The sequence below is a fragment of the Hyperoodon ampullatus genome, assembly GCF_949752795.1.
Source record: "Hyperoodon ampullatus genome assembly, chromosome: 8".
NCBI lineage: Eukaryota > Metazoa > Chordata > Mammalia > Artiodactyla > Ziphiidae > Hyperoodon > Hyperoodon ampullatus.
The window spans coordinates 5188748-5216089 of record NC_136921.1 but is presented as its reverse complement, the minus strand read 5'-3'; the positions used below and the strand labels follow the sequence as shown (position 1 = coordinate 5216089).

The following is a 27342-nucleotide window of genomic DNA, read 5'->3' as shown; positions in this document are numbered from 1 at the left end:
CTTTTATCCTGTAAGTGTTTGATCTCTAGAGCAGTACAGTCATTTAGAAAGCCGGATGGGATTTGGAAATCTGAGCACTACTGCCAGGCTGCCCACCAGGCTTCTCAGCCCGGATCATTCTCCACCGCAAACCAGGATGCAGCACGGTGTGATTTCTTTGAAAGTTCCTTGAAAAATGGGTGTTGTGGAGAAAAAAAAATAACATGAGTATGGAAAACCTTTTTCTTTGGTTTACTTACTCTCCAGTTTATTACTGTACTTATATAATTTACTAGCTGAACACTTTGAAGGAACCAAGAGCTAGTCATAGTCAAGACCCATTAATGCGAACTTAATATTAAAAATTTTCTCTGGCATTCTTTCTTGAACTTAGCCTTTGGTGAAGTGCGACACAGGATTATCGGTGATTTAAGTGAACGATGTTGAATGTAGAGGTTGTTAAAGTTCTAGAACTCCATACACTGAGGTGTATGCAGCTCTACAGAAAAATGGCGTGGATTTACCATGTTTCAGTGAGTCTAAAATGCCACTGATTATAAGCTATACCAGTATTTAAAAGAAAAATGCTGTCAAACTGTGAAACAAAGCAGTCCATAAGGTATGTTCTGATAGCAAAGACGTTAGTTAAAGTGTGGAAAAGATTTTTTTTAGCTTTGCTAAAACGGCATAGTCGACGATGAGAGTAAGGAAACACTGAAGGCATGTTAAACATGAAAAAAAGTAGGTTACGTAGCTGTGAGAGCTCGGGTTCAGCGCACGTCTGTTACTTTATACTTAAGCAGCACAGGGTGTGACGTCTGACACTGTCCTAGGAGGTTCATGATGGTGCTAAAAGCTAAATCACTTTTTCTAAGTTGTCCTTTGCCCGTGGGATGTCTGTCCTGCTATCACAAGGGTTCCCTCCGAGGCAGCTGGAAATAGGAGAATGAAGTAGGTAAAGTGTGGGTGTCACCTGGGGGCGATTTTCCGCTTTTCCAGCTCGTAAATGTTTTGGAGTGACCAGGGGCAATCTCACACTTAAATAGCACATCTTAGCTCTGACATAAAGAATCTAAGAAGAAAGTTGAGAGAAGTACAGAAGCGCATGTTGGAGCTGGTGTAGTGGCTTCACAGGCGCTGCTGTCCAGGGATGCTGCCAGGGATGGATGCTGGGGGGCGCAGGGCTGCAGAGACACGGCGCTTCCCCTGACGCCAGTCGTGGAGCACTGAGCAGGCTGCCCTGGGCCAGAGTTTAACCACAGTGAGACCAGTCTCCCAAGGAGCCCCAGGCCCACACTGGAGAGGGAACTCCAGCCCGAGGAATTAGGGGCTCGGAGCACTGCCCCACCCTGAAGGTTTCATCAGCCATGATTGCTGTTGGGGTTGCCTTTTTAATGAAAGTATCTTGGGGGGGTGGTTGTCTTATTATGAAGCTCAGGCCCAGTGTTCCCCACATCCCCAGACGGTGACATTAAAAATCCCAGGGGTTTTTCTCTCCAGTGGTATGTATCCTCTGAGAAGCATCTTTCCTCTAGGAAGCATGTATTCCTATGGAATACATCTTTTCCGTAGCCTCAGATGCTTAGGACATGTGATGTCATTCGATGCAGAAACAGTTTCCTTCCTTTTAGTCCCTGATTAATTAAAGAATTGCTTTTAAGAATAAAACAAAAAAACGTAAGGCCTGTGAGCAATAATGGAACACGTCTTGCGAGTTTCTTCTCGTGTATGAAAAGCACACGTATTGTGAATCGGTAACACTGGGTGAGCTCCCTGCCCCGCCACCTTCCCTGAGCGGTGCAGCTCACTTAGTCCTCGAGATGACCCTGGGGGACGATGCTCTGAGCGTTCCCGTCACCAAGGACGCTGAGGCCCTGAGATCTCATGACATCAGGGCACGGGCCGAGGTGGCCGGCCCACACCCCCGCCCCGCCGGGGGAGAACTAGGCCCCCCAGGAGGAGGTCTCTGTCTTGGCCTCTGGCCGTGAGTTTCCCTGAGGACCAGTCCCTTATTCTAGCACATACTTCCCGCAGAAGCATCATTAGGCTAGAAGCTTACCCTGGTTAAAATGCAGATTTCTGCTTTGAGGGGATGTCAAATGGAGCCTTTCAAAACTAGGCCGAGTGTACTCGGACATTCAAGGAAAAGAACTGTTTTCAAGGCACCACTCCTAGGCATGTGTGAGCATGATGTTTGTTTCCACTATTGCAGATCATGTCATATAGTCTACGAAGGTAATGACGGCTTCATGAGTGAAGTTGCAGGATTTTGTGGCTACTAGTGTCCTATTAGGTGGTGTGAAAACTCTGCCAGTTAACTGGTTTTTTTGGGGTTTTTTTTTGCAGTTGGTGGAGAAGCCGCTGGGGCGGATGGGGGACATCTGTGGAGTGCCCACTGCTCACTAGGCCCTGGGGCTCTCAGGATGCACCCTTGAGAGGATGCGGCCTGGTTTGCATTTCCTCTGCACGGAGGGTCAGGTGGTTGTCAGTCTTGGGAGGTGCGGGCTGGTCCTAGGGACCACAAGCATTCATAAGGTGCTCGTGGGCGTGGGGAAGCTGACTTCTCCCGGATTCTTGGGAAGAGAAAGGAAAACACATCTCAAGGCAGAGAAGGGGAGAAGGAGATGCCGTGTCAGCCTGAGTCCTGGGCCCTCAGGAGGCATCAGCCAGTCCCAAGGCTACTGGCCCCAAGTTCTCTTTCTCATTTAATTTCATATTTATCATTTGAACTTCAGGTTTATTTACGTTTTGTTGCGTAAAATCTCCATTTGTAACTGAATACACTTTTCATTTATATCTGGAAGTCAGAGCTTAACCCACTAAAAATTTCACCGAACATATTAGAGCCGATGCCTTGACCCCCAGAACTTACGTGGAAGCTGCAGGTTGTTTTAGAGAAAGCATGTGGGACTTTTTTTTTTTTTTTCTTCCATTTTCACTTGGGTCTTTCATCAAAGAGAAGGGTCTCTGGCGCTAGTGTCTTCCTCAGCGCCACCTCTGTGACCCTGGGGGCCCTGGGAAGCTCCTGAGCTGCCAGGACCCTCTCCTCTTTTGGCTCCAGCTTTACAAGATGGTTATGGGTGTTCCACGAGATAATGTGTGCTTGAGGGTGTGGTTATTTGCCAGAGAGAAGATCTGATGTGAGTTCAGCTGGATGCAAGTAAACTGAGAATAAAATGACAAGAGTCAGGCCGTTGTGGGGTTTTCATTTTTTTCCCCTAAGATTTGCTCATTTTGTTCATTGGTTTTGTTAATTTCTCCGGCAGTGAGTCACAATTTCCTCGAAGGGCGCTGGAATTAATCAGTGAGGGCTGATCTTTACAATACGAAGGCCTCTCGTGTTGACAGAGTAGTTGGCCCTGGAGGTGGAGGATTTCCAAGCCTTGGGCACCCAGAGGAAGAGCCCCATCTCAGGATCCAGCATGGCTTCCTGGGCGGCCTCTGTGGGGCGTTTAGGGTGAAACAGGAAGCTGCAGGGTCGCCCTCCGTGCCTGTCTCCAGGTCGGCTCTGCTGTGCGTGGGGTTTGCCTTCCATTGGCCGAGTCGGGCCAGAGGGTAGACACTCCCTTGGGGAAGAATGTCTGGTTTTACTTTGGAGACAGCGTGGCCTGGGTGGAAAGGGGCTGAGGGCCATCACGGGCGTGTTGTGCGAGGATGAGAAGGGCGTTCGTGACGCCCCAGCGACGGGCTACAGCAGACATCGGACGTGGCCCGGCTGGAGGGGGGGGTGTCTGCCGGCCTTTCGTCCTGTGTTCATGAGGGTCACCTGATGCTGCTCCTTCCCTTTCTCTCTGTGAGCTCCTCGCTCAATTCCTCCTGCTCACCTGCCTTTCTTTTCTCCCCAGTTTGCCATGTGGGTGGACGCTGTTATATTTGTCTTCAGCTTGGAGGATGAGATAAGTTTCCAGACGGTCTACCACTACTACAGCCGGATGGCCAACTACCGGAACACGAGTGAGATTCCGCTGGTCCTGGTGGGAACCCAGGGTGAGTGGTGCCCGAGGGCAGGTTGTGCTTCTGTGGCTCCAGCAGTTGAGCAGTAAGTGATTCCTGGCCTGTGTTTTCAGAGGGGAGGGGTTTGGAAACGGTTTAAAGAAGCAGTAATCTCCTACTGAAGGCTCCCTTTTTACAGTGAGCATCCATGAAATTGAAACTGTCACACTTCCTGATTTGATTCAGTGGAGAAATCACTTGGCAACTTCAAAACAAAACACCCCCCTACACCCCCAAGTGCTTGAATTTCTGTATTAGGATATCTTAATTCTCTCTGTTACAAAATAATATATAAGCGCCCTGAAAGGTTATTTATGTTAACCTTTGCACCTTTAATACTGATTTCTGGTATAATGCAGAGTTTTGTTTTATTCTGCTCTATTTCTTAATGTCTTATGATCTGTATCTCATTTGTAGCAGATCCCTTAGAAAGCATAGAATCTTACCATGTGGGTAGGTTTTGTGTTTTTTTCTAGGTCACTTAAAACTTGGTCTTTTAGTAAAACGACATCACTTACTATGCCCTTGATCATAGATTCATTGATGCGCTGGTACCTGCCATTGGGGACTTAACTAAGGGGTCGTTCGGAATGTTTTTAGAAGTCAGATGAAGGTTAACTTTAAAACTGCTTTGTCAGAAAAATGGGGAACTTAGAAAATATAATCATGTCAAGAAACACTGGATTTTCCTTTCATTTTTTGGTGCAGGTTCTGTTTTTGTTAATTCCTTTAGAATGAGCACATCTGGTCTGCCCTTGCATGCCCTGATGTAAGACTTTTCCAAATAAGAAACCAGCTGTGTCAAACAAGCAAGAACAATTAGCTGTGTGCGTGGCACCAGATCTAATATAACTGAGAGCTCTGGCGGGGTAATCTGCTGCCTTGGCAGGATAAGCCTGAATCGTGGAGTGGGTGTGTGTGTTGGGAGAAAAAAGTGTGGAATAAACTAAAGTCATCTGCTCAGGGTGCTAGATGTAAAATGCGAGGGTTGGGTTTTCATGGAGAGAACTTCATTGCCAATCCCCACACCCCTTTTTTTTTGGCTGCATCGGGTCTTTGTTGCTGTGCGCGGGCTTTCTCTAGTTGCAGTGAGCTGGGGCTACTCTTCGTTGCGGTGTGGTGGCTTCTCTTGTTGTGGAGCACAGGCTCTAGGCGCACGGGCTCAGTAGTTGTGGCTCGTGGGCTCTAGAGCACAGGCTCTGTAGTTATGATGCATGGGCTTAGTTGCTCCGCAGCATGTGGGATCTTCCCGGCCCAGGGCTCGAACCCGTGTCCCCTGCATCGGCAGGCGGATTCTTAACCACTGCGCCACCAGGGAAGTCCCTCCTCTTTTTTTTTTTTTTTTTTTTTTTTTTAATAGCATATATGTCGTGGCCAGAGGTCTCACACCTGAAATCTTCAGAGCAGAGGTGGATTTAGACCAACATGGGACGTGAGAGGTTTTTTATGCCCAAAGCGCCCTCTAGTGGTCACTGGGAGACAAGGCACACCAGTAAAAAGCCCTTGGTTCTTGTTAGGACGTACAGAATTGGCATATTTGAGTTGGCCTCCTGAAAACTTAATACGTAATATTTTACAGTGGGCAGCTCGTCTAAAGCAGACCTCGCTTCAAGCTGCCTTGAAATCGACATCAAGGCAGTTAATTTCCAGTAAGCGCCTCTTCCTGCAGGCCTACCGAGGGCATTTCTGAGCCAAAGCAGGGTCTGTATGGGCGGCTCCTTGCCAGCCGCCTGGGTTCAGGGGATCTGTGTTCAGGATGCAGAATGCCTTTCTTCGGTGGACTCACCGGGATAAAGGGCAGGTAGGTTTTCAATCCAGGCCAGAAAGGTAATTTGATCAGTTTGTTGTCTTTCCTATACAGCAGTGTTTTGGGTAGTAGGGGTGGCGAGTCTGGGGTCCCTGCACGGGGCCGTGCAAACCCCGCATCACTCCCTCCAGGCTGCTGTTGACCTGGACGCTACCAGGCCTTGAAGGGAGGAAATCCCGTAAGGCAGTGGGGGCATCTGTGGACACACCAGTGTCGAGTGCGTGGTTGCTTTTGTTCCTGATATTTCCACATGTGGCCAGCTTTCCTGAGGTCCTGCTGGGATTGCAGATGCATATCTCTCCCTGCTCCTGACCTTGGAGATAAGTGCAGCCTCTGTGTCTCCCGCCCCAGCTGAAGGAAGGCACATCTTCACCTCCCACCAGGATGGTGGATGGTCTGTGTCTCAGGGAGGCCCGGGGATGGCTCCACAGAGGCTCTGGGGAAGCCCTGATGTGGAGGAACCGACCCCCTTTTATTCCCTCTAGTTTTATAAGCGTCTGTCGATTGGGGGCCATGTACCTGCAAGGTACATCTGGGAGCTTGCACCCAGCGAGCCCCTGGGAGCACTGAGGGAGGGCTTGTTCACTGTCTCCTCATATTCATTTGTGAGACCTGTTTGGACTTCAGCAAAGCCATGTCCCAAAGGAGCAGAACAGGAATGTTATCAATTAGGGACGGTCCTCACCTGAGGGCTCCTCTTGGTCATCAGCCAGACCTCTAATTCCCAGAGCACCCGAGAAGCCCCCATGGCAGGAAGGTGGAGTGAGTGTGGGCTTCTGGAAGGTTCCACCCTTAGGTACCATTAGCTCGTTTCGCTTTCTGTGAAGCCACGCTTGTCCTGCTGCTGTACAGGCTGCGTGGCGTGCCAGAGACAACGGCTGAGGGGATCTCAGATTTCCCTCCCAGCTGGTCGGGGCTGGTGGCCTCGAGGTAGGAGATTCTGGGATGGAGAAGATGAACAAGAATTAAGATAATTCCTGAAGGGTACGTGGGGTGTGGGGCCTTACCCAGAGGTGGGAGGACGTGTTCTCTCCCGGGTGCCAACGGGGAGCTGGAGGATGTTCCTAAGAGGATGAGGTGATGGTGTGATGTCTCTTAAACATCTCTTTTAAAGACTTGAAGACCACATTGATTGGAGAGCGAAGCCCGAGCTGTAAAAAGATGCAGAGTCACAAGAGGAATGAAAAATAAGACTAGAAGAGCATTCAAGTGTAGGGTCTGTTTCTGACACGTGACAACATATCTTGGAAGGAAGCTGAGATGGGAAGGAGGGCCTGGGGGATTACGGGGTCAGGATAAATCTGAAGCTGGATTCATGCTCTGTGGCGTGTATTTTCTAGTTTATACCAAAGCACTGGAAAATTCTGGGTTTCTAACTTTTTTTCTACTGTTTTCTTAAAAGATGTTTACACCTTAAAAAAAAAAACTTCGTTTCCTTAAATGTTATGAAAATCCAAGTCAAATTTCTTATTCTGTAAGAGAAGAAGACAGGACGAGATACTGTTTGAAAAAATCCCTCTAACAGGCCCTGCCAGGGAATGTTCTGGAACATCTAATTGAGGTGGCTCCGGTCATTGTCAGGGGAAGGGTCCTGAATCATAGTTTCTCTAGGAGTAATTCAGAACTATAGGTTAAACCTATTCCATGGAACTAGGAAAAAAAGAAAAAATAGGGAGTAAGGAAAAGAGAAAGAGGGGGAAAAAATCAATAAATTATTCCCTCAAGATGTCCCTTTTGTTTACTACTTCCAGAAATTTGAGTGCCTCAGGCACTTCCTGTGCAACAGCAAACATTTAAAAGGTTGTCACTGTCTTGTGTGACTTATACTGCTTTTCCCTGAACTAGTACAGAAAATCCCATTGGCAGGTTTTTGGTTAAAGAGATGTTGAGTGTTTCCTGTAACTCAGGAGCTTTTGTACCCTCAGGGAAAATTCCACATCAGGAGCAGCCCTGTAACGTGTGTGTTGTCGCAGGGTAGCACGCCGGCCAGAGCGTCTCAGCCCGTCCTCTGGTCCTGTGTGCGGGGCGTGTGGCTGCCCCCCAGTTACTCAGTAGTAACAGAATAAACGGGGAGGGGGAGGGGGCCTCGTGGATGCCGAGCTGGAAAAAAAGAAGGGCTGCGTTTCTCTTTATTAGGAGACTAGTGGCTGGTGCCTGACATGTGTTTCGCGGCTCAGATGCCCCCATCTGTACACAGGTCCTGAAGGAGGTGAGGGGTGTCTCCCAGCCGAGCCATCTTTTTTTTTTTTTTGGATGTGGACCACTTTTAAAGTCTTTATTGAATTTGTTACAATATTGCTTCTATTTTATGTTCTGGTTTTTTTTTGGCCCCAAAGCATGTGGGATCTCAGCTCCCCCACCAGGGATCGAACCCGCACCCCGTGCCTTGGAAGGCGAAGTCTTAACCACTGGACCGCCAGGGAGGTCCCCAACCCGAGCCACCTGTTAAGAGCCAACGTGGTTCGCACACTCGTCTGCGACACCCCCTCCAGTGCCCCAGGCCCCCTCCCACTCCTGCCTCCCCCTTGGGTCCCCCTTAAATAGCTAGGCGCTCTGCCGGCCCCTGCCCCAGGCACCCTCCCCCACCTGCCTCCTGCTGCAGGTGTGGCCTCTCTGACCCCTGCCCTGTGACCCAGCTCCTACCCTACATCCCATCCTACACCCATCGTCCTTCCTCGTTTCTGTCTTACTTATTTTCCGCCTCCCTCCCCAGCTGACCTAATGCCCCCTCTGTAAGAGCACAGATTTTTGTCCCTCTTGTTCCCTGGGGGGCATCCCTATGCCTAGAACTGGGCCAGGCACCCAACAGGGCTCCGTGAGCCTGTGTCCAGCGGGCAGAGGGAGGGCGTGCGTTTCCCGGGTGCCGTGTGCCGAGAAGGTCACCGCACATAGCGACCGTGTGGTTTTCCTCGTTAAAGCATTTTCCTCTGGAGCCACATTTCACTCTTACCCTTTCCTTCTGGTCTTTGGGGACATTCTTTTATTTCATATTCAGAAGCAGGACCCTCTGAAGCACTTGATCGTTGTGGTGTCTGGGATGATGGTTTTGGGGATGAACGATGTTGTGGAAACTCCAGGTCCTGAAACGAATCCCAGCGGTGCTGAGCGTGCGGCAGGCGTTGAGCTCCCGGGGGCCGTGAGTGGCGGGACGTCCCCAGGCCACTCGTGGTCACCATGTCGCCGCTTCTTGTCGGTCTGTTGCAGATGCCATCAGCTCCACCAACCCGCGGGTCATCGACGACGCCAGGGCGCGGAAGCTCTCCAGCGACCTCAAGAGGTGCACGTACTACGAGACGTGCGCCACGTACGGGCTGAACGTGGAGAGGGTCTTCCAGGACGGTAAATACTCATGCTGTGCGTGCAGCATCCATTCACCTCACACCGGTCACTGGTCCACGCGGATGACGTGACCCTGAGCGCTCCCTACAAGGAGGGGGCCCTCGGCCCCGGGTCGCGTTCAGGGGATGCGCTGAGCATCCACCCTAAAACAAACAGTCCTGTGTGTACCATGGGTGACCTCTTTGTGCACAGGATGAAGCATTTCTCAAATGGTTATTTACGCACAGGACGTGTCAGACATACACACGCATCATTTCTGCTTCACTGTAGATGCTCATTCTTTATTCAGCCTCATTTAAAAAAAAAAAAGGTTTAAATATTTCATGCTAGGTTTGGAGGAGAGTAAGCAGAAAGGAGAGAGAGTCAAGTTTGGCCAGAAGTAACTACGCCTGAGGACCAGTGGCTGGGAGTGAGCGCCAGCATTTGGGAATTGTGTCTTTGCCTCCTTCTTGACCCCTCACCTCCAGGACAGCCACCCCTCAGGCGGGACATTCTCCTGGCGGAGCAGAGGTTCCCCACACACACACACACACACAGCTGTGATGACGGACATCAGGCCGGGAGGGCGGGGGACAGGGCAGGTGGGCATGAGCGGGAGGTGGGGGAGGGTCTGTAGCAGGGAAGGTGGTCTCTGGTCTAGCGGGGTCGGGGAGGGTCTGGGGTAGGTTAGCGTCAAAGACCCGGGCGAAGGATGCTCCCGGCAGAGGGTTCTGTTTCTGATGGAAGTCATGGGGAATAAATCCTAGGCCCCCTCCTCTTCTGGGTTAATCTGGTTTAGACCTACCTCTGCATCCCCAGCTCTGTGCCGGGGCTTGTTGGGGGCTGAGCCGGGCAGCCAGGCTTGGTCTCCTTGGAGACTGCCCTTGCTCCTGGGGTCGTGGAGGCCTTGCCCTGGGGAGACTGTTAATGCCAGGAAGAGTAGTAATGATGGGGTGCTCCCAGCACTTCCCCAAACCGGGCAGGTTACGCTTTTTTTTTAAAATGTCCAAACGAGCTTTCAGGGGAAATGATAAGAACTCCACGCTCTCACCATTTTATTAAATTTCAAAGATTATGTCCATTTTTTAACTTTGCATTTTCTTCCACTTTCCTTAGCAGCCAGTTCCTTTTCTTAGCTTGCCGTCTCTTTCCTCTTATCCGCCTCCCAGATAATTATCAGCCTTTTCTATTTTTCAGCACATTTATCCTATTTAGTCCCTATATGTCACATTCCTTACCACCTCTCCCAGCTCGGGAGTCTACCGAGAACAGCCCCCAGCCCCCAGGGCTCTGCGTCCCCTTTGTCCTTTACCGCACATTTACGTGGGCCTCCTCGGGCCCTGCCCACCCGTGCTGGGGAGCAGACCCCACCTGAAAGCCGTGCAGGGCCAGTATCTGCAGCTCCTTGAACGTTAGTGACACCGTGAAGAATGACGCAAGGAAGGCTGTGGGGCTCTCCCGAGGGCTGGGCTCCAGTGGCCGAGGTCGCCGTTTGCTCCGAATAGTGGAAACCCCGGTGATGGTTAAAGTGGAGTATTAACAGATGAAAGGTCTCCAAACTAGGGCCCAGGGGCCAAGTCTGGCCAAGAGCCTGTTTCTATAAACAGACTTTTCTGTTTACAGGCTGCGCGAGGGGTGGGCTGGGCTGCTCTTGGGTGTTACCGCAGAGTTGAGTGGTTCCAGCGGGACCTTTTGGCCAGGAAAGCCTGAGATACGCTGTGGCCTTTTACAGAAAGTCTGCCCATCCCTGACGTAGAGGATCGGCATTTAGTTGCGTGGATGAGTTTCTTCTCCACAGTGATTGCTTTCCTTGTACATTGATGGAGGTTTGCAAATGTGAACTTCCCATAAATAAATGGACTCCTCTTATACATAGTAAACTAACTAGTACTCAGGGATGACAAGTTATGGAGCTTCCCTGCCCAGCATGCAGAGTATCCGAGGCAGTGGGCAGGTGCCAGTGTGCTGGGGGCACTTCTCTGTCATCCTCAAGCTGGAAGCTGGCAAGGGGAGCGTGAGGAAGGGCCTTTCCAAAAGTCATTGGTTAAAATACCAGCGTTTCCTTGCTGTGACAACTCAGTGATTCCACTGGTGGACCATATTACACTCGAAGTGTGAGTTTTCACAGGCTTGCGAGATTTCCAGAACATTTTGTTGTTATGTTAGAAACGATCCATTCCCGTTGAGTGTTTGGATTGTACAAAGTCTGCAAAGGGAATAACATCCATGATCCTGCAACTTCTGTGACTGTTGTGATTTTATTCTTAAAATATTTTTATTTACATGAAGGTAAAGTTTCTAAAATAAAATTGTGGTTCCTCTGCATATTTTATGTGGTAGTTAGATGGTAAACATTTTTATGTGTTAATCGTAAACTCTTGAATTGTTAGTGGTAAAAGTAGTGGTTAACCGAATGGGGAAGATACTCAGTACTTGGAAATTATTAGCAATAACCATCCATTTTAATCTTCAAAGGAAGAAAAGAAAAAAAAACAAAAAAACTTGGAAGGTTTATAGCTAAAGAACTCAGGGCTCAGAAAAGTCATGTACCTTGACCAAAGGTACTCGCGTGGATTGGACCCCAGTCTTGGGAGTGGGGAGCCTAGAGCCTTAACCATTTTGTCATTAAAACAGAGCATCTGGGTCCTGCCCACGTACCTGGGGCAGGCTGGGGCCAGGGTACACTTTCACTGCACAGGTTCACTGCCAACTCACAGACTCGGTTTTTCTGGATATCTTTGTTGACTTCAGGGCTTTCTCTATGCTCTAGGGCTTACTTTTATTTGTGTACTTTTTATATCTTTGCATGGTAGAAAAATTTTTTTAAAAGCCTGTGACTTCTGTGTAACCATTAGCTTATCAATCAAAGAAGCATCCAGACCTGGTGTGTTACCCCAGCTCCGACCTCCACGTGCTCTTGCAGGCCGAGCCCCCGATCAGCTGGCTGCCCAGCTCTACTTTGTAAGAGACCAGGGACCTTAGTCTTTGCCTCTTTAACTGTCCTAAAACAGAAGACAGAATGTGAAAATAATGGACAAACAGGATGGTTTTACTGGTGTAGTCACATATCTCCTGGAAGGTGATTCAGGAGGGAGGTTCTGTTAGCTTCTCGATATCAGGAGGAAGCGAAGTAGGTTGTTGCGTTCATTCGTTCATTCCCTTAGTTGAGCACCAGCCTTCCTCATGCCTGGAAGCACAGTCAGGGCCCCCGTCTTAGTGAAGTGAAAGTCCAGCAGGGAAGATAAACTTAGAACAGTCACCCAGCAATGCAGGCGACATCTTGCCTGGGGGCTGAGAAGAGGTAGTGCCGGACTAGGGTGCTTTCCGTCGCCCCTGCTCGACAGCCTGGGGTCACCCTCTGCTTCTTAGTTTGTGTAGCTTGTGGAGCAGAATGATCTGGCCTGCACAGGGGGGTCCTGTAAGTCAGATTCACCTTTTGAGAATTAATACACTCATTGCTTTTTACTTAATTTGGGCAGCTGAATCTGGCTTGGGGCCTGGTTACCCATCTGTTTGTCTGGGTTCCCAGAAGGGCCCTACGGGGCCCACCCCATGTCTCTCAGTCCCATTCTGTGCTGCTTTGTTTGCCCCTGGCCATGTCTGGGAGAGGAACTGCAGGCTGTTGTATTTTTAATACTACAGTCATTTCTGTGTTTGGCATTCAATTTTTTGAAAGTCCCTGGTCATTTGTCCAGATTAGGGCCTGGATACATGCAGAAACAGGATTGCAGCAAATAAAGTTCATTCTCGGCAGGTATCGTTTCTCTGGTGCTATAATTTTTTTTTCTTTTTTTTTTTTTTTTTTAAAAGAAAAGTGTCACTTTCTATAAAGGGAATGAGGTCTGAGTGGCCAGAGCCCTTGCAGTGAGCATGTCTTTCATGGCGTTCTAGTTCAGCCTCTGGGCAGGTAAAGGAAGGTGGTGTTGCTGGTGGGAGTTTTCAAGCGAGGCGTTCAGTGGTAACCTAAAATAAACACCACTTAACGACAAGAGTAAATTCTTCCCTCAGAAGACCAAGCAGGGCTGAAAGGTAGTGAAAAGTCATTGGTGTGGGTGGTGAAAGCGCCCCTTGGAGGATGTGCCATCTTGGGAGCAAGAAAGTCTTCACAATAGAGCAGCCATGATTTTAGTTTCCTGGGGTTGGGTTTTGGAAATTGTGGATTTTAGTCACTCTTTGAACACTTTTAAATATCTCGCCTTATATCGGGTGTCCGTGTTTGTAGCTTGTCTTGCCGAGCGTGACAGTGGTGTGTAATGGACATGTGATAAGCATAGTGATTTGTGTCACAGAGCAGTTATCTTAGCCTAGGGATGAGGGAGGATCGGTTTTTTTTTTTGTTTTGGCGTTTTGTGGAAGAGAGCTGATGGACCTCTAAGGTTTGGGCGGTATATTTTATAATTTTTAAATCATGGCATCTGGCTTGCATATTTTAAAGATCTCTGATACCTAAAGAAGAGTGGCTTCCCTTTATACAGAATGCGAAGTAGAACCAGCTGGTGGTACAGAACACCGTTTTGTCTTTCCCTTACCTAAGCTGCTTGGTGCCCTTCCCCTCCCTCCCTCCCCCGCCCCCAGAATGAGTTGATGTAGATTTATATGAATCGTAAACAGTATTGTTTTATATATAGGATGTTCTGTTACTCCTCCCAGCATCAGTTGTACGCAGAATTTAATATTCTTGCACATACATTCTAAAGTTGTAGTCATTTGTTAAATCCTAATTCAAAGCATCCTATTACACACATTAAGGCATACTCCCCACTAAAGGTTTAACTTCTTAAGCTTGTATTCGTTGAACAGTAGGAAACCTACCTGCAAAATTTTGCTCTGACAATAATTGGTGGACCAGCTCAAGATCCATATAGACCAAGATGTAGATAAACTGCAGTTTGCCATCCTGCTTAATTCTCCCCAAGGCTGCTGGATTTTGTCACTGGGTTGTTTGTCAAGGATAGTTCAGTCGTCTCATGTGGGAGACCTTTTGTTCTAGGATGGATCTGCTTTATTTATATTAAAAGAAACAATTTAGTTTTAGGTACATGTGGTTGGAAAAGCTGGGCAATAATAGCATCTGAAGGTCTCTGTCTGCCTATTGCTAGACCTTCTGCTTACTGAGGCTTCTTCTCCAGTTGTCCTGGGGGTGGACGTTTATCTATAGCAGTCCCCATCCTAGGAAGATTCATGTCAGTCTTTTGACACCATCACCCAGCTCTTTATTTCTTTTTTTTTTTTTAATTGGGTTATAGTTGCTTTACAGTGTTATGTTAGTTTCTGCTGTACAACGAAGTGAATCAGCTATATGTATACATACATCCCCATATCCCCTCCCTCTTGGACCTCCCTCCCCTCCTGCCCCATCCCACCCATCTGGGTCACCACAGAGCACCTAGCTGAGTTCCCTGCGCTATACAGTAGGTTCCCCTTAGCTATCTGTTTTACACATGGTCGTGTATATATGTCAATCCCAGTCTCCCAATTCATCCCACCCCAGCTCTTCAGATTTGTGCTGCAATCAACATTCTGGAAAGCGCTTTCATAGAAGCTGTTCTACTTGGGTTTCACGCCTGCCTGGGGGTCGGCTCCCTCATGCCGAGGCCTGAGCCCCGAGAGATCGCAGACCTGCCCAGGGTCCTGTGGTACCGCACACGGCCTCAGTTTGCTTTCCAGCCTTTGCTTCCAAAGACTGAAACCCTGATGTACAGAGAATCCCCTTTCACATGAAACGTCTGCAGCTGCTTGGCCCTAATTACAGGAGTGTCCAGTACAAGGGTAGCTGTATTAATGAGCCCAGTTTGTGCAACCTAATTGCATGTGTTAGGGCATCATTAAGTGTAAGCAATCTTCTGGGCTTTTCTCCCCAGTGTGGCATCATCTGGCACCATTTTGTCTTTCTTACATCACAGTCTTCTGTTCCTCCTGTTGAGGGATGTGTCAGGCCTATTCCATTCTTTCCTGGAACCAGCTTAATTTTCACTGGCGGGGTGGCCTATTTTGTTATTTGTAGTGTTGCTGTTATTTTTCTCCTTTATTATGTTAGAGATTAGATTGGAGCCAATTTACTGTTACATATATATATATATATATATATATATATATATATATATATGTTTTCTTTTCCAAAAGAGTACTTTCAAAAATAAGATTTTTCATGTCCAAAAGCAAGCCATGTGTGTCCATCTGGCATTTAATATATATCGAAAAGGTGAACTAATTAAGTCATTAAGTATCATTAAGTATCTGTTAATATGTACTTTTTTATCATTTGTAATAATGGCTAATGTTTATATTACAGTTTAAGGGCTTATGATGTAAGGTAGTACATCTTACGAGGCCTGATCTGTAGTTGGGAGGCACATTCTCTGAGGGGTTGGCTTCCTGAAGTCACATCGTACGGCTGGTGTCAGGCCCATGTGTCCATTTTCTGTTTTCACTGCACCTCTGTGCCCATCACTGTCACTGTGCCCACACCCACCCCGCCCACTCTCACTGCCCTCTTTGCAGTGGAAAGTTGTATGTGCAGGACTTCCTGGGACAGATGGTTGGTTAGTGTGTATTAGGATGGGGCAAAAAAGGTTCAGCTGCTTAAATTACACTTTTTAAAGGGGTTTACTAGTTTAAAACTTCCCAAGAACAGGGATGACGTGAAAAAAGTTACCTCCCTAAGTGTTACGTAGCACTCACGTGGTGATGCTAAGGTGGGGGTCAAAGGCGAAGGAAAACAGTCATCAGGTTCCTCTCAAGTTAACTGGTTAAGTCTTACAAGGCGGTCTTGACCCTGGTTTTGGGGCTGCCCTGATGTCATCGTTAACCGCAGGTGTCTTTGGCTGTCACTGCCTGGTAGCTTTTAACATGGTCTCATTCCCTGGAAATCAGAATCTGCAAGTTGTTTCCAAAAGAGCCGTACGTGGCCCGTCGCAGATCATCTCTCACCAAACTGAAAATATCCCGAGCACTAAGTAGACTTTTGATTGAGCCTGTGAGTGGAGGGGGTGTGGAGTGATTAAGGATGTGTAGGCTCGGGGAGGTGGTTTTCCTTGCGCTGTAACCCTCATGTACGTTTGGGTGAGAAAGTGTGTAAATGATTTATAGTAACTATTTTTATGAAACATGACATTGTCAGTACCGCTTATATATGCATTTTCAAATGCAGTGAATTTCTTAACCAGGGAAGCTTTCTCTGTAACAGGGTTAAATCACACATCGAAGTAATGAATGAATGCCAGAAGTAAAATAGCAACACTTGGTGTAGTAAACTGTATTCTCAGAGGTAACAAAAAAAGAAAAACAGAAGAACTTTTGAGTTACTTTACTGTTCTTAGAAAAAAATCTTTGAGCTCAGAAGTTCTTAGGGGTGGGAATTTTTCAGCACATGTGTTCCAGGTGAGCCCGGTGCGTCTGGCACGTGATCTGTAACCAGATCTTCCAAACACGGTGAACAGGTAGGGAATGTATCAAGGTGGGACCGGTGACCGGGCTGCACCAAGCAATCCGGGGCTAAGAGGTGATGACCCTTGAATAACTCAAGTGTTTTAAAACATGATTATTGTCACCGGTATGAAATCAGCTCGTTCCTTATTTGGAGTCTCTTTGCCTAGAAGTTGCCCTTTTTAAGAATTTATCTCCCATCATGTTCAGTGGACCCAGAGGTCCACTGATAATTCCTTTTAAAGAGGAATTATCTCCTTGGAATATTGACTGATTTGCTTAAAATCACTTCTCCAAAATGACAATTTTTAGGTAGGGGGAATTTCTAAATTATCAGTGTGATTCATACTTCACAGACTGCAGCTACTGGCCTTAACAATACGGAATCAGGTGTGAAATGATAATTCTTAAACTAGTTTCTGATATGGGTAGAAGGAACCATTACGAGGAGAGGCATTTTTTTTTTTTTTTTTTTTTTTTTTTTGTGGTACGCGGGCCTCTCACTGTTGTGGCCTCTCCCGTTGCGGAGCACAGGCTCCGGACGTGCAGGCTCAGCGGCCGTGGCTCACGGGCCCAGCCGCTCCGCGGCATGTGGGATCTTCCCGGACCGGGGCACGAACCCACGTCCCCTGCATCGGCAGGCGGACTCTCAACCACTGCGCCACCAGGGAAGCCCAGGAGAGGCATTTTAATTCTTTAAAAAAATGACATAGAAGTCATCTGAAAATCTTTATCAAGATTGATGATATTATAAACAGCGAGAGACAGTAAGCCATCTTTTATCTCATGGTGTTGTGGAATATTGTGTTGATAGAGGCTTGGATCTTTTCTGGCAGTTTCTTACCCTGAGTCTGGACTTGTCATGTCATGCTGTGCTTCCCTTGGGAGCATTGAGTGGGTCCCAGTGTTCATGTAAGTGCACAGAAATGCCTGAGTTAACTCTCACACTACCAACACGAGGCCATTAAACACACTATTAGTAAGTGTGCTGTGTTTTGATTTTCACGTTAAGAGGCTATCTTTTGCTCAGAGAATTAATTTTATCAATGCCGTAGAAAATGGTTCTTTTAGTACTTTGCCACACTGTGGCATCAGAGCTGTGTTTTGCCCCAGGATTCCTCTTAATGACTTTAGCCAGCTTGAATTAGCTTGATGTATCATTAATGCATACAAATGGCTTTTATTTTTGTTCATAATCAGTTCATAATGCCACGGCATTCTGCTCTTTCTAATGTTTTTAAGATGATTAAACGGTGATGTATTTTTTGACCTATTTAACCCTCCACAGAGTCTCTGATCAAAGGAATATGAAGATGTTACTTAACTAGGATAGTCAGAAGTTGTTACAATCTGTAGCTGATGTTTCCAAGTTATTTTGAAGTCTTCTATTTATTTTATAACATTTTTTTCCCTTATAGAACATGGACATAGCCAGATTTTTTTTTTATTGAAGTGTAGCTGATTTACAATGTTGTTTAATTTCTGCAAAGTGATTCAGTTATATATATATTCAGTTATATATGTATTCAGTTAATGTATATATATTCAGTTATATGTATATGTATACACACACACACACTTTTCTTTACATTCTTTTCCATTATGGTTTATCATAGGATATTGAGTATGGTTCCCTGTGCTCTACAGAAGGACCTTGTTGTTTATCCATTCTGTATATCATAGCTCACATCTGCTCATCCCAACCTCCCACTCCGCCCCTCCTCCCCGCTGCCCTCCCCCTTGGCAACTACAAGTCTGTTTTCTGACATAGCCAGATCTTGAGTAACCTATACTCATTGAGGAACTGCCCGCTACCCACTAGGTTAGCAGCACCAAACTGGTTCAGTGCGTGAAAGACAAAAGTAATCCTCAAAGGAGGTTGACTTTTAGTTAGTTGTGAGATGCTTTGATACGAGAAAGCATAGCTTCTCTCCGTGGACTTGGGTGTTTTTTACATGCTGGGGGAGCCAGGCTTGGAGCAGATGGTGGGCCCCCCAAAGACCGGGCTCTGGAGTCTGGAGCTACTTTGTGTATTTAGTGCAGAGCCATTGGAAATTTTGTGAAGAGGAGAATGATGCATTAACACCTCTATCAGTGATCATCCCTGATTTGGGGAAAAGTAAACTGTGAAAAGTGGATTGTAAATTTGCCTACAAGAGACACGGATGTAAAAACTTTGATGAGTAAGTTGGGTTTTGTGAGACTTGCCAAAGAAAAGAGAGAGATGATTTTTAAAGGTTATGAAATATGGAAATAAATACCACCCGGAAGACCACCACCCACTGGCTATTATCATTAAGGCCTGGGAAGGGAGGTGTACATGGATGCCCACGTGTTTGAAAAAATGGATTCTCGGGCATTCTGATGTTTTACAACCTTTTTCACAAAAATACTTTTTCTACAAAATAGTTTCTAATTTTTGCACTGCATTCGTTGAGTGACTGTGACAACTTTTTGACCCAGTCCTCTATTAGACGTTTTGTGACCCCCTCCCTCCATTCATTTATTGTTTTAGAATTAATGCTTCAGTGGTTGGCTCTTTGCCTAAAGCTGCATCTCCATCCTTTATCATTTCTTTAGGATACATCTGCAGACTTGAGACTGCTGGTCAGCAACTTGCATAGCTTTAAAGCTTTTGGTCCTTGTGGTTTGATAGCCTTAACCTTCTGGGGAGTCTGTATCAACTCAGGTTTCCTCCGTCAGGTGTCCTTTTTCTGCACGCTGGCCACCGTGGATATTTTCATTTTAAAAGCGCTTATTGTTTGTAGACAAAATAATCATAACTTCTAGTTTTTTCCAAATATTACTTTCAGTAGGTCTGTCCCTTAATAATAATAATAATAATAATAAAAAGCTGATTTGTTAGGAGGTAGCAGCCAGTTTCTTGGCTGGGATGATACGTGGGGAGCAGGGCGTCCTTGCTGCTCTCGCAGACATGCCCTCTCGGGTGTACCAGGTGGGTTCTCTGAGCGCCCAGCTCCCCAGAGGGCAGCCGGGCCCAGAGCCTGGTCCCCAGACACGTGCAGAGCTGTGACTTCAGCAGCTGGATGTCGGAAGTGCAGTGTTCCCTCAAACTTTCTCACCAGCGCTGCCTGTGTCACCGTGGAGACAGACCCCCGGTGTGAAGTGACTTCTGAGGGAAGCAGAGGGAACACCCAGGTCCTTGGGTTGGGACCTGCCCCTCATTTCCTTCCAGGGACGGGGCTGCAGAGCAGGGCAGCCGCGGGGCAGGTCCCTGGGCTACCATTTTGGGTCCTCCTCCTGGGGTTGGGCTTGGAACTTCATCTCGACCCATGTTTCCCAGATGCTCGAAGCACATCCTCCCTTTGGGGGAACAGAAAACTCTTATTTCATTATCAGGTGTCTGAAATGTCAAAATTTGCGAACCCACACGCGTCACTGCTATGAACATGGAAGAAAGCAAACGTAAGCATGTGCTCTTTTCACACCGTGTCCTGGGCACCTGTGTCAGCCGCCGGCAGCAAAGGTGGCGCTGCCTGATTTTCTGTCTCTGCAGGTTCCCCAGGCGCTGCCGTGTGTTCAGTCACACGCCCTTCAGTGGGCGCACGAGGGACCTGCAAGCCTGTACTTAAATGTGATTAATAAACAGCGGTCAGCCCTAAAAGAAAAGAGAACCTAAGGTGTGCTCATCAGGAGTCGTCTGGCCAGCTACCGTGTCACCCGGCCCCAGGTGCCACCCCCTTAGAGGGCTGTGTGGCTCTTTCCCTTGTGCGTGTCTCTGTCTGCAGGGGGCGCTGCGACCCGACCCTGGCCAGCTGTGCTCCACGTGCAGCCATAGTTCAAGGAGGAATGTTTTGTCTGTGGACTTTGGCACTTCGGGAAACTCCCTCATATTTAACTTGGTGTGTAAACCAAATGAAAAAATACTGAGCGCCAGTGCAGTCGCCTAGATGTTAGGGAGAACTCCCATCCACGTACCAGGATTTCAATATTAAGTGAAATACCCAGGTGTCTTCTGCATTTAAATTCATTTCTTGCCTGACCTGCGGGCTTGTAGGATTTCACGTCCGGAAGGACCTGAGACGCTGTCCCGCTCAACCGCTCGCTTTACCGACGAGCTGGCAGGGCCCCTGGGGCCGGTTCCTCCAGGGAGGAAGCTTAGTAGCAAAGCAGAAGCTGGAAGTTTGATCTGCGTCTCTTGCCTGCACTGTTCTACCTCTGTCCTGAAAATGTTATACTCAAAAGTCGCTGATTACATTTTAAACCTGGTAGTGAACGAAAATGCTCCTTTAAGCGATCATTATTTTTAATACAGTGTAGGCCATTTCACCAGTGAGGGATCTTGGCTGTAATTACAAATTATAATATTTTATAATTACAAATTATAATATAAATTTCGGATAAGCTGTCTAATAAAAACACATTCACACAGACTGTTTTCTTTATGTGATAGAATATGTGGGTAATAGAACGAGATCTGTGACAGGATCTCTGAGATTCAATGAAAATACAGCAAAAGGAAAGTACTTAATTTTGTAATTTAGTAAGATGCCACTAGGGGGCATCGGAAGAGCTCGTAAGGATGATTCTCACATATTTTGAACTTTTGCTGTCACTGTGCGGAATACAGATGTAATAAAACTAACACACTGGTTTAAGAGGCCATTTAGACCTGTAATAAGATACACTCCATAAAGTGTGTGAAGTTACTGGATCAGCAGTGCACAAACGCAGAAGTAAAGTTTCATTCACTCATTGGAATGAGGAGGAGAATAAAATAAAAAAAGATGAAATGATGTAGTCTGTGGTTAAAGGGACCCAGATCCCCTTTTCCTAATTTTGCCTCTCGTGTAGCTTTAGAGGAGAATCAACGAAAGTTTGGCAGACGATATGCTTATTTTTTAATACAGTATAATAAATGGATTTATTTAGTCTGCCATTCTCTTTCAACAGAAGCCACCAGGAGTTCCGTCGGCCTGAGTGACAGCCCAGGCTCCCCACTTTAGGGTCTGCACCCTTGATGGGAAGGCAGGTGGAGCACAGGCCACTCTCTCACCAGCTCCCGGGCCAAGCAGGTGTCCGGGGTAGAGCCCCAGCCATCAGCTTCCCTGCCCAGCTGTTGCCTCTCCCTATTTTGGGGAGACTGTGGGCTCTTCATGCTGCCCGGTAGTTAGTGATGAGACAGACGACAGTCAGACTGACATTCCCGGGCAGAAGGGACAGGGTGGATCAGTTTGGGGAAACACGGATGTTCTTTTCTGCACAGGTGAGCACCATTACCGAGAGTGGTCAGGTGCCGAATGGTTGGTTTATAGGCACCTGAAGTGTTGAGGACCCTTCCGGAGAACTGGCAGTTGTTGCCTCTTCTGTGGACCAGCAGTGGGCTGGGGGCACGCAGGAGAGAAAAGAGTCTCTGATAGAGACTGCATTTGCCTTGGGCGCATCTTTTAGTTTCTTGAGATGGTGGTGTTTTGTTTTCTTTTGTTTTGTCTTGTTCTGTTAGTTCTTTTCCCCCTAAGGTGGATAGCTTCTCCCTTTTATTTTCCATTTATTTGTATTTTGCTTTCACCCTTTATTTTCTCCTACTGCATAATTTCCATTAGACACTGTAGCATCTCAGCTCAGAAAAATTTCAACTTCTTTATTTGGAAAATGGGACTAATTACACGTTTGGTACTTCCAGTGAGAAGTATATCAAGCCACAGCGTCTTCTATATAGATTTTTTATAGGTTATTTACTAATGGAGTGTTTAGAATTTATAAGAAAATATAATTTGGAGAGTTCTACAATTTTCAGTCCTTGGAATAGTGGGAACAGGGCAGAATATTTTGAGCAAGAAGAGAAGTTAGGTAGAAGTGGGGTAAATTCATCCAAGTGAGGCATAAGAGCCCCCTCTGGGAGGGCAGCTTTTTTTTTTTAAATTTATTTATTTAGTTATGGCCGTGTTGGGTCTTCGTTTCTGTGCGAGGGCTTTCTCTAGTTGTGGCAAGTGGGGGCCACTCTTCATCGCAGTGCACGGGCCTCTCACTGTCGTGGCCTCTCCCGTTGCGGAGCACAGGCTCCAGACGCGCAGGCTCAGCAGTTGCGGCTCACGGGCTTAGTTGCTCCGCGGCATGTGGGATCCTCCCAGACCAGGGCTCGAACCCGTGTCCCCTGCATTAGCAGGCAGACTCTCAACCACTACACCACCAGGGAAGCCCCGGGAGGGCAGCTTTCACAGACTTTCTTTTAGAGCCAGAGACTGTTTTACCAGCCCCTGCAAATGAGAGCATTAGAGGGAGGGCGTGTGGAGGTGGGGCAGTGGCCCAAGTTGCAGGTATTTCCACTGAATTCAATATACACTTTCTGCATTAAACCACTCACAAGGCACCAGGGTGGGTCCACAGGCCCTGCACAAAGTGAGCCTGGCTCCGTAGCGAGCTGGGGATGCACACACGCTCGAGGGTCGGCGGGCGGTTGACAGTGTCCTGGGAACCCTCGTATTCTGAGCGGGGGCTACAGGGGGCCAGGCTCCAGCTCAGCCAGAGCAGCCGGCTGAATCTTACCTTGTTGGCGTTGCCTGATGAAGTTCTTCTGGAAGAAGAAAAGCCGCTGCTAGAGGACAGTTTGAAGAACAGTGATCTCATAAATACATCCCTGATGACGGAATATCCTCAACTAATATCCTGATGAATCAAGTAATTCAAGATAAATGTGGGTGAAAATGCCCGTAAAATCAGATCCGAAACTGTGAGCAGGGGCTCCTTTCCTGGACACCTTGCTTTCCCGGGCATCTCCCTCCTCGAGGCCCTTTGGGAGTACGCGTCCTTGGTTGTGCAAGGGCGTCTCCCTCCCTTGTCTCCTGCCCTTTCTCCCTAAATGGTCCCTAGAGAAATGCAGTTAGTTGGGCAGGTCACACTATTGTGTGCTACAGGGACAGTTAGGAGGCCGTTGAAGAAATGAGATGATAGAGGAAATCATTCAGCGTGATACGTCATTAACTTGCTATAAATATGATGGCTAAAATAAGGAGGGAGAGTGGAAAAGAGCCAATCCCATGAGTAGGGCTCAGGTGCAGCTGCCCCCGCCCAGCTGGCCAGGTAACAGTGGGGAAGTGGAGCTCATTGTTCTTAGTTTTGCTGATGGTCAGGGTGCACGAAGCCCAGGCTCCCTGAGTGAGTTCTGCACTGGGGGCGGGCATGTGTCCCTCGGCTGCACCCTTTCCATGGAGTTTTGCTTTTCAGAGTCCTGGTTCACATCCGTTTCCTAGAAAATACACATGTACATTTCATGTGTTACCTATTTCTGTATATTTAAACGTTCGTGTTGTTCCAATTAGGATAACACTTGTTTGTGAAAACACAAAACTGTTAACGAAGCCAATTAAAATTGCCTGTGATCCCACTGCCTCGAGATAAACATTTTATTGTTATGTCCATCTAGTCAGTCTAGTCATTCAATGCTTTTAAAACAAAATTGGCATTTTATTCTATATCCTTGTTAATAACCTGCTTTTAAAAGACCTGGGAATAGTTTCTCTGTTGTTTAATTTCCACTGTGTCTTTATGACCTCACAGCATTCCTTTCTATGCTGGCATCTGCCAGCCTGGATTCACCAACCCTGGAGACAGAAGGCTGGTCTGGAGACTCACCTCCTCTAGATCCTTTCCCTAAATATCTCGAGTGCCCCCTCCTGCTCACAGCATCTTAGGTTCTGACCATTGAGATCAACCACCATCAGCTGTGACGTTCCCAGCCCTGCCTGGGAGAGGTGATGGCGGGGGCGGGAGGGAGGTCCGGGTGGGCAGCTGCATCTCCCACAGCCTGTGTGCACGAGACATGAGCCTGTCAGGGCCCCCCTCCTGCCTCTCTGATCACCAGTGAACTGTGGTTACAAATGGGCCTCCAGGTAGGTAGACTGGATAAAGAGAGTCTGTCTCTTTGGTGTGTAGTTTCCTCTTGGGAAATAAAGGAATCAATACCATTAAATACATTGGACAAAAATTATAAAGGACCAGATAGGCTTATTTTATGGACCCCTTTCTTTCTGGTAAATGACCAAAACTACGCCACATTTTATAAAGATCCATTCCTAAATCTCATGTATTCATTTTTCCAAATACAAATCTTTCTAAAAAAATAAAATAAAAAGCTTAAATTGAAGGACAAGTGGTCATTTCAGAATTTTATTTAAACTAATTAGAAAAGCTGGTGGATGTGGGGGAAAAGTATGCCTTTGGTGGACTTCCCTCATCAGTGTTAGGAAAATGGTGCTTGAAGTGACAGGTTCCAAAGCTGAGGAATCTCTGAGTCACAGCCTGAGATGGTGTGGTTGGCAGAAGAATGGTCCCCCCGAAGATTTGCACGTACTAATCCCTGGAACCTGTGGATATACCTTAGGAGGCAAAAAGGGTTTTACAGGTGTGGTTAAGGATCTTCAGATGGGGCTCGTGGATGTTCTGGTTGGGCCCTGAAAGCAGTTGCATTTATCCTTGTAAGGGGGAGGCACGGATTTGAGCGCATGCGCAGGGGAGGTGACACATGAGGATGGAGCGGAGGGCGTTGAAGGCGGAGTGATGCAGCCACAAGCCAAGGAACGCCAGCGGCCACCAGTAGCTGCAGAAGCAAGAAACAGGTTCTCCCTGGAGCCTCTGGAGAGAGCACAGCCCTGCCAGCACCTTGATTTCAGCCAAGCAATACAGATGTTGGACTCTCGGCCTCCAGAACTGTGAGAGAACATGTTTCTGCCGATTCTAAGCCGTCTGTTCTGCGGGGATGTGCTAGGGCAGCCCTAGGAAACTCCTGCAGACAGTAAGGGGCCGGGTGTCTCGAGAAGGCAGGAGGAAAGTCCGTGTCTCAGCTGTGCCTGCCGTGGTGATGCAGGAGCCTGGGAAAGGGGCCTGAGGGAGATGCCCGGGGCTCAGACGCCCACTGGGCACGTGCACACCCGGAAGCAGAGGCACCACCAGAAGCCTGTGCATGCGACACGGCCTTCTACAGCCAGGAGGACGTGGGGCTGTGAAGAGTGTGACGAGGACAGGAGTGGCTTTAAGTGGGGTTGAGGGCGAGAAGGCGGGACTCTGATGGGTGGAGCGGGTGACCGTGTGCTCGCCGGTGACCAGAGGCAGCAGAGAGCTCTGGTTTGCTGTCTGGTCTTCCCAGGGGAGTGATCCCAGCCTGCAGGGGCCCGAGCAGGCTCAGGCCGGGGCCGGGTGGTCAGGCTGCTGGCGTTTTCCAGCAGTTCCGGCCCCCGAGATCAGGGCTGCTTTCCTTAATTCTCGCTTCCCACTCCTTACCCCACTCCACCCTTCCGTCTCTCACCGGCTCGCTAGTGGCCTTCTTGCCTAAATCCAGTGGCCACTTCCAGTGCTCATCCCTCCCTCACCTGTCGACCTTCCCTTCTGTGACACCTGCCACCCCTCCTGGAGCAGCGACCCTCCCTCCACCTCTCCCCAGCCTCTTTCGTCGAGGGAATGTACTGAGACCCCGTCCTCGGCCCCTGCATCTTCTCTCTGCTCGGCCCACAGCCCAAATGCATTCCATTGATTCAACTGATGGAGTCGATGCACAAGAAGCTGCATTGGTACTTCTGCCAGGCGGCTGTGAGAAATGGTGACGAGACCCACCATTGGCATTGGTCCCTGTTGACCTCCATCAGCGTTAGATATTGAGTGCAGTGTGTGTACATCAGCACGCTCACTGCGTGACACTGGATTCTTGTCCGTCGCCTGGAGGTGGCACAGTACCTCAGGTCCACGTGACACTGACCAGCCACAGTGGGTCCTAGCCAGAAGCTACACGTTCAGCCTTAGCAGTGCCTAGCAGTTGGTATGTCCCAACTAGCCTTTTCAGAACAGGAAAAGGCATGCTTAGAACTGTGCAGCTGATTTGGGAGTTTTTAGACGATTAGAAAAGTATGAGTGTGAGTCCAGGGTTCAGAATATTTTCCTTTTTTAGCTTTATTACATTTTGTATTTTATTGTTCAGCAGCCCTTCTACCTGTTTCAAAATAAGTGTGATGGGAATTAAAGCGATTCATCCAGGGTTTAGAAAACAAACCACAGAACTCCGGTGGAATTATTGGACTATTCTATTTAGAAGGTGGCTGAAGTAAATGGAACATCTAAAAGCCCAGATGTTTCTTATAACTTTGCTAATGATGAGACAGGCTGAGCCATCGCTAATGACATGAGACACCGAGAAACTCCGACGGTTCTCGACGAACTTCCTGCTTAATCCCGTAAAGACAGCTGTATTGAATCGCTACCTGCCGATAGGCTTGGGAATTCGACAGATAGTGAATCATAATCTCAGATGTTCCTGAGTCAATTACCAAGAAACCATCACCCCTGGGTGGCCCGGGGATGGATGCTGGGCTGGACCACAGAACTCTGGGCTCCATCTTCATCTTCCCGCCGTACATGACAATTCAGCATCTCACTTCCTCAACTTACCCACCTGTGGAGTGGGGACATTATTCCCATTATTGCTTCCCGGTAGGGGGCGACCAAAATAACTGAAATGTATCTGTGGCTAGCTCGGAGGATTTTGAAAAAGAATATCTACCTAACGTAGAAGTACCGGAAGGCCTCCCAGAGATGCGAGCTGGTCCCTCTCTGCCCTCAGGGAGGTCTCAAAGCCCTTCTGGGGTTGGCGCTTGTGCCTCACCCGTCCAGGAAAGGTGTTGAGACGGCTTTGTCCAGTTCCATCTGGATGTAGGCCAAAATGCACTGCGTCTCCTGTAACAACCTCTCCCCCTCTGTGTTCTGGACACAGATTAACTCACCATAAATTTTCGTTCTTTTAAATAACACCGACTCATTCATTAAAGAACGGTTCTTGAGGACCTGTTAAGTGAATTGTTTGGTTAGTCACATTC

At 47.8% G+C, this 27342-nt stretch overlaps 1 protein-coding gene across 2 annotated transcripts in view; it reads left to right on the top strand.

Moving 5' to 3' along the window:
• AGAP1 (ArfGAP with GTPase domain, ankyrin repeat and PH domain 1) overlaps positions 1–27342 on the top strand; it is a gene marked incomplete at both ends in the record, with an annotated part of 558849 nt that overhangs the window by 221869 nt on the left and 309638 nt on the right. For both annotated transcript variants that reach the window (XM_079710781.1, XM_079710780.1), the window contains 2 exons: positions 3825–3966; positions 8984–9118. In XM_079710781.1, the coding sequence (XP_079566907.1) occupies positions 3825–3966; positions 8984–9118 (277 nt within the window). The remainder of the gene's footprint in view (positions 1–3824; positions 3967–8983; positions 9119–27342) is intronic.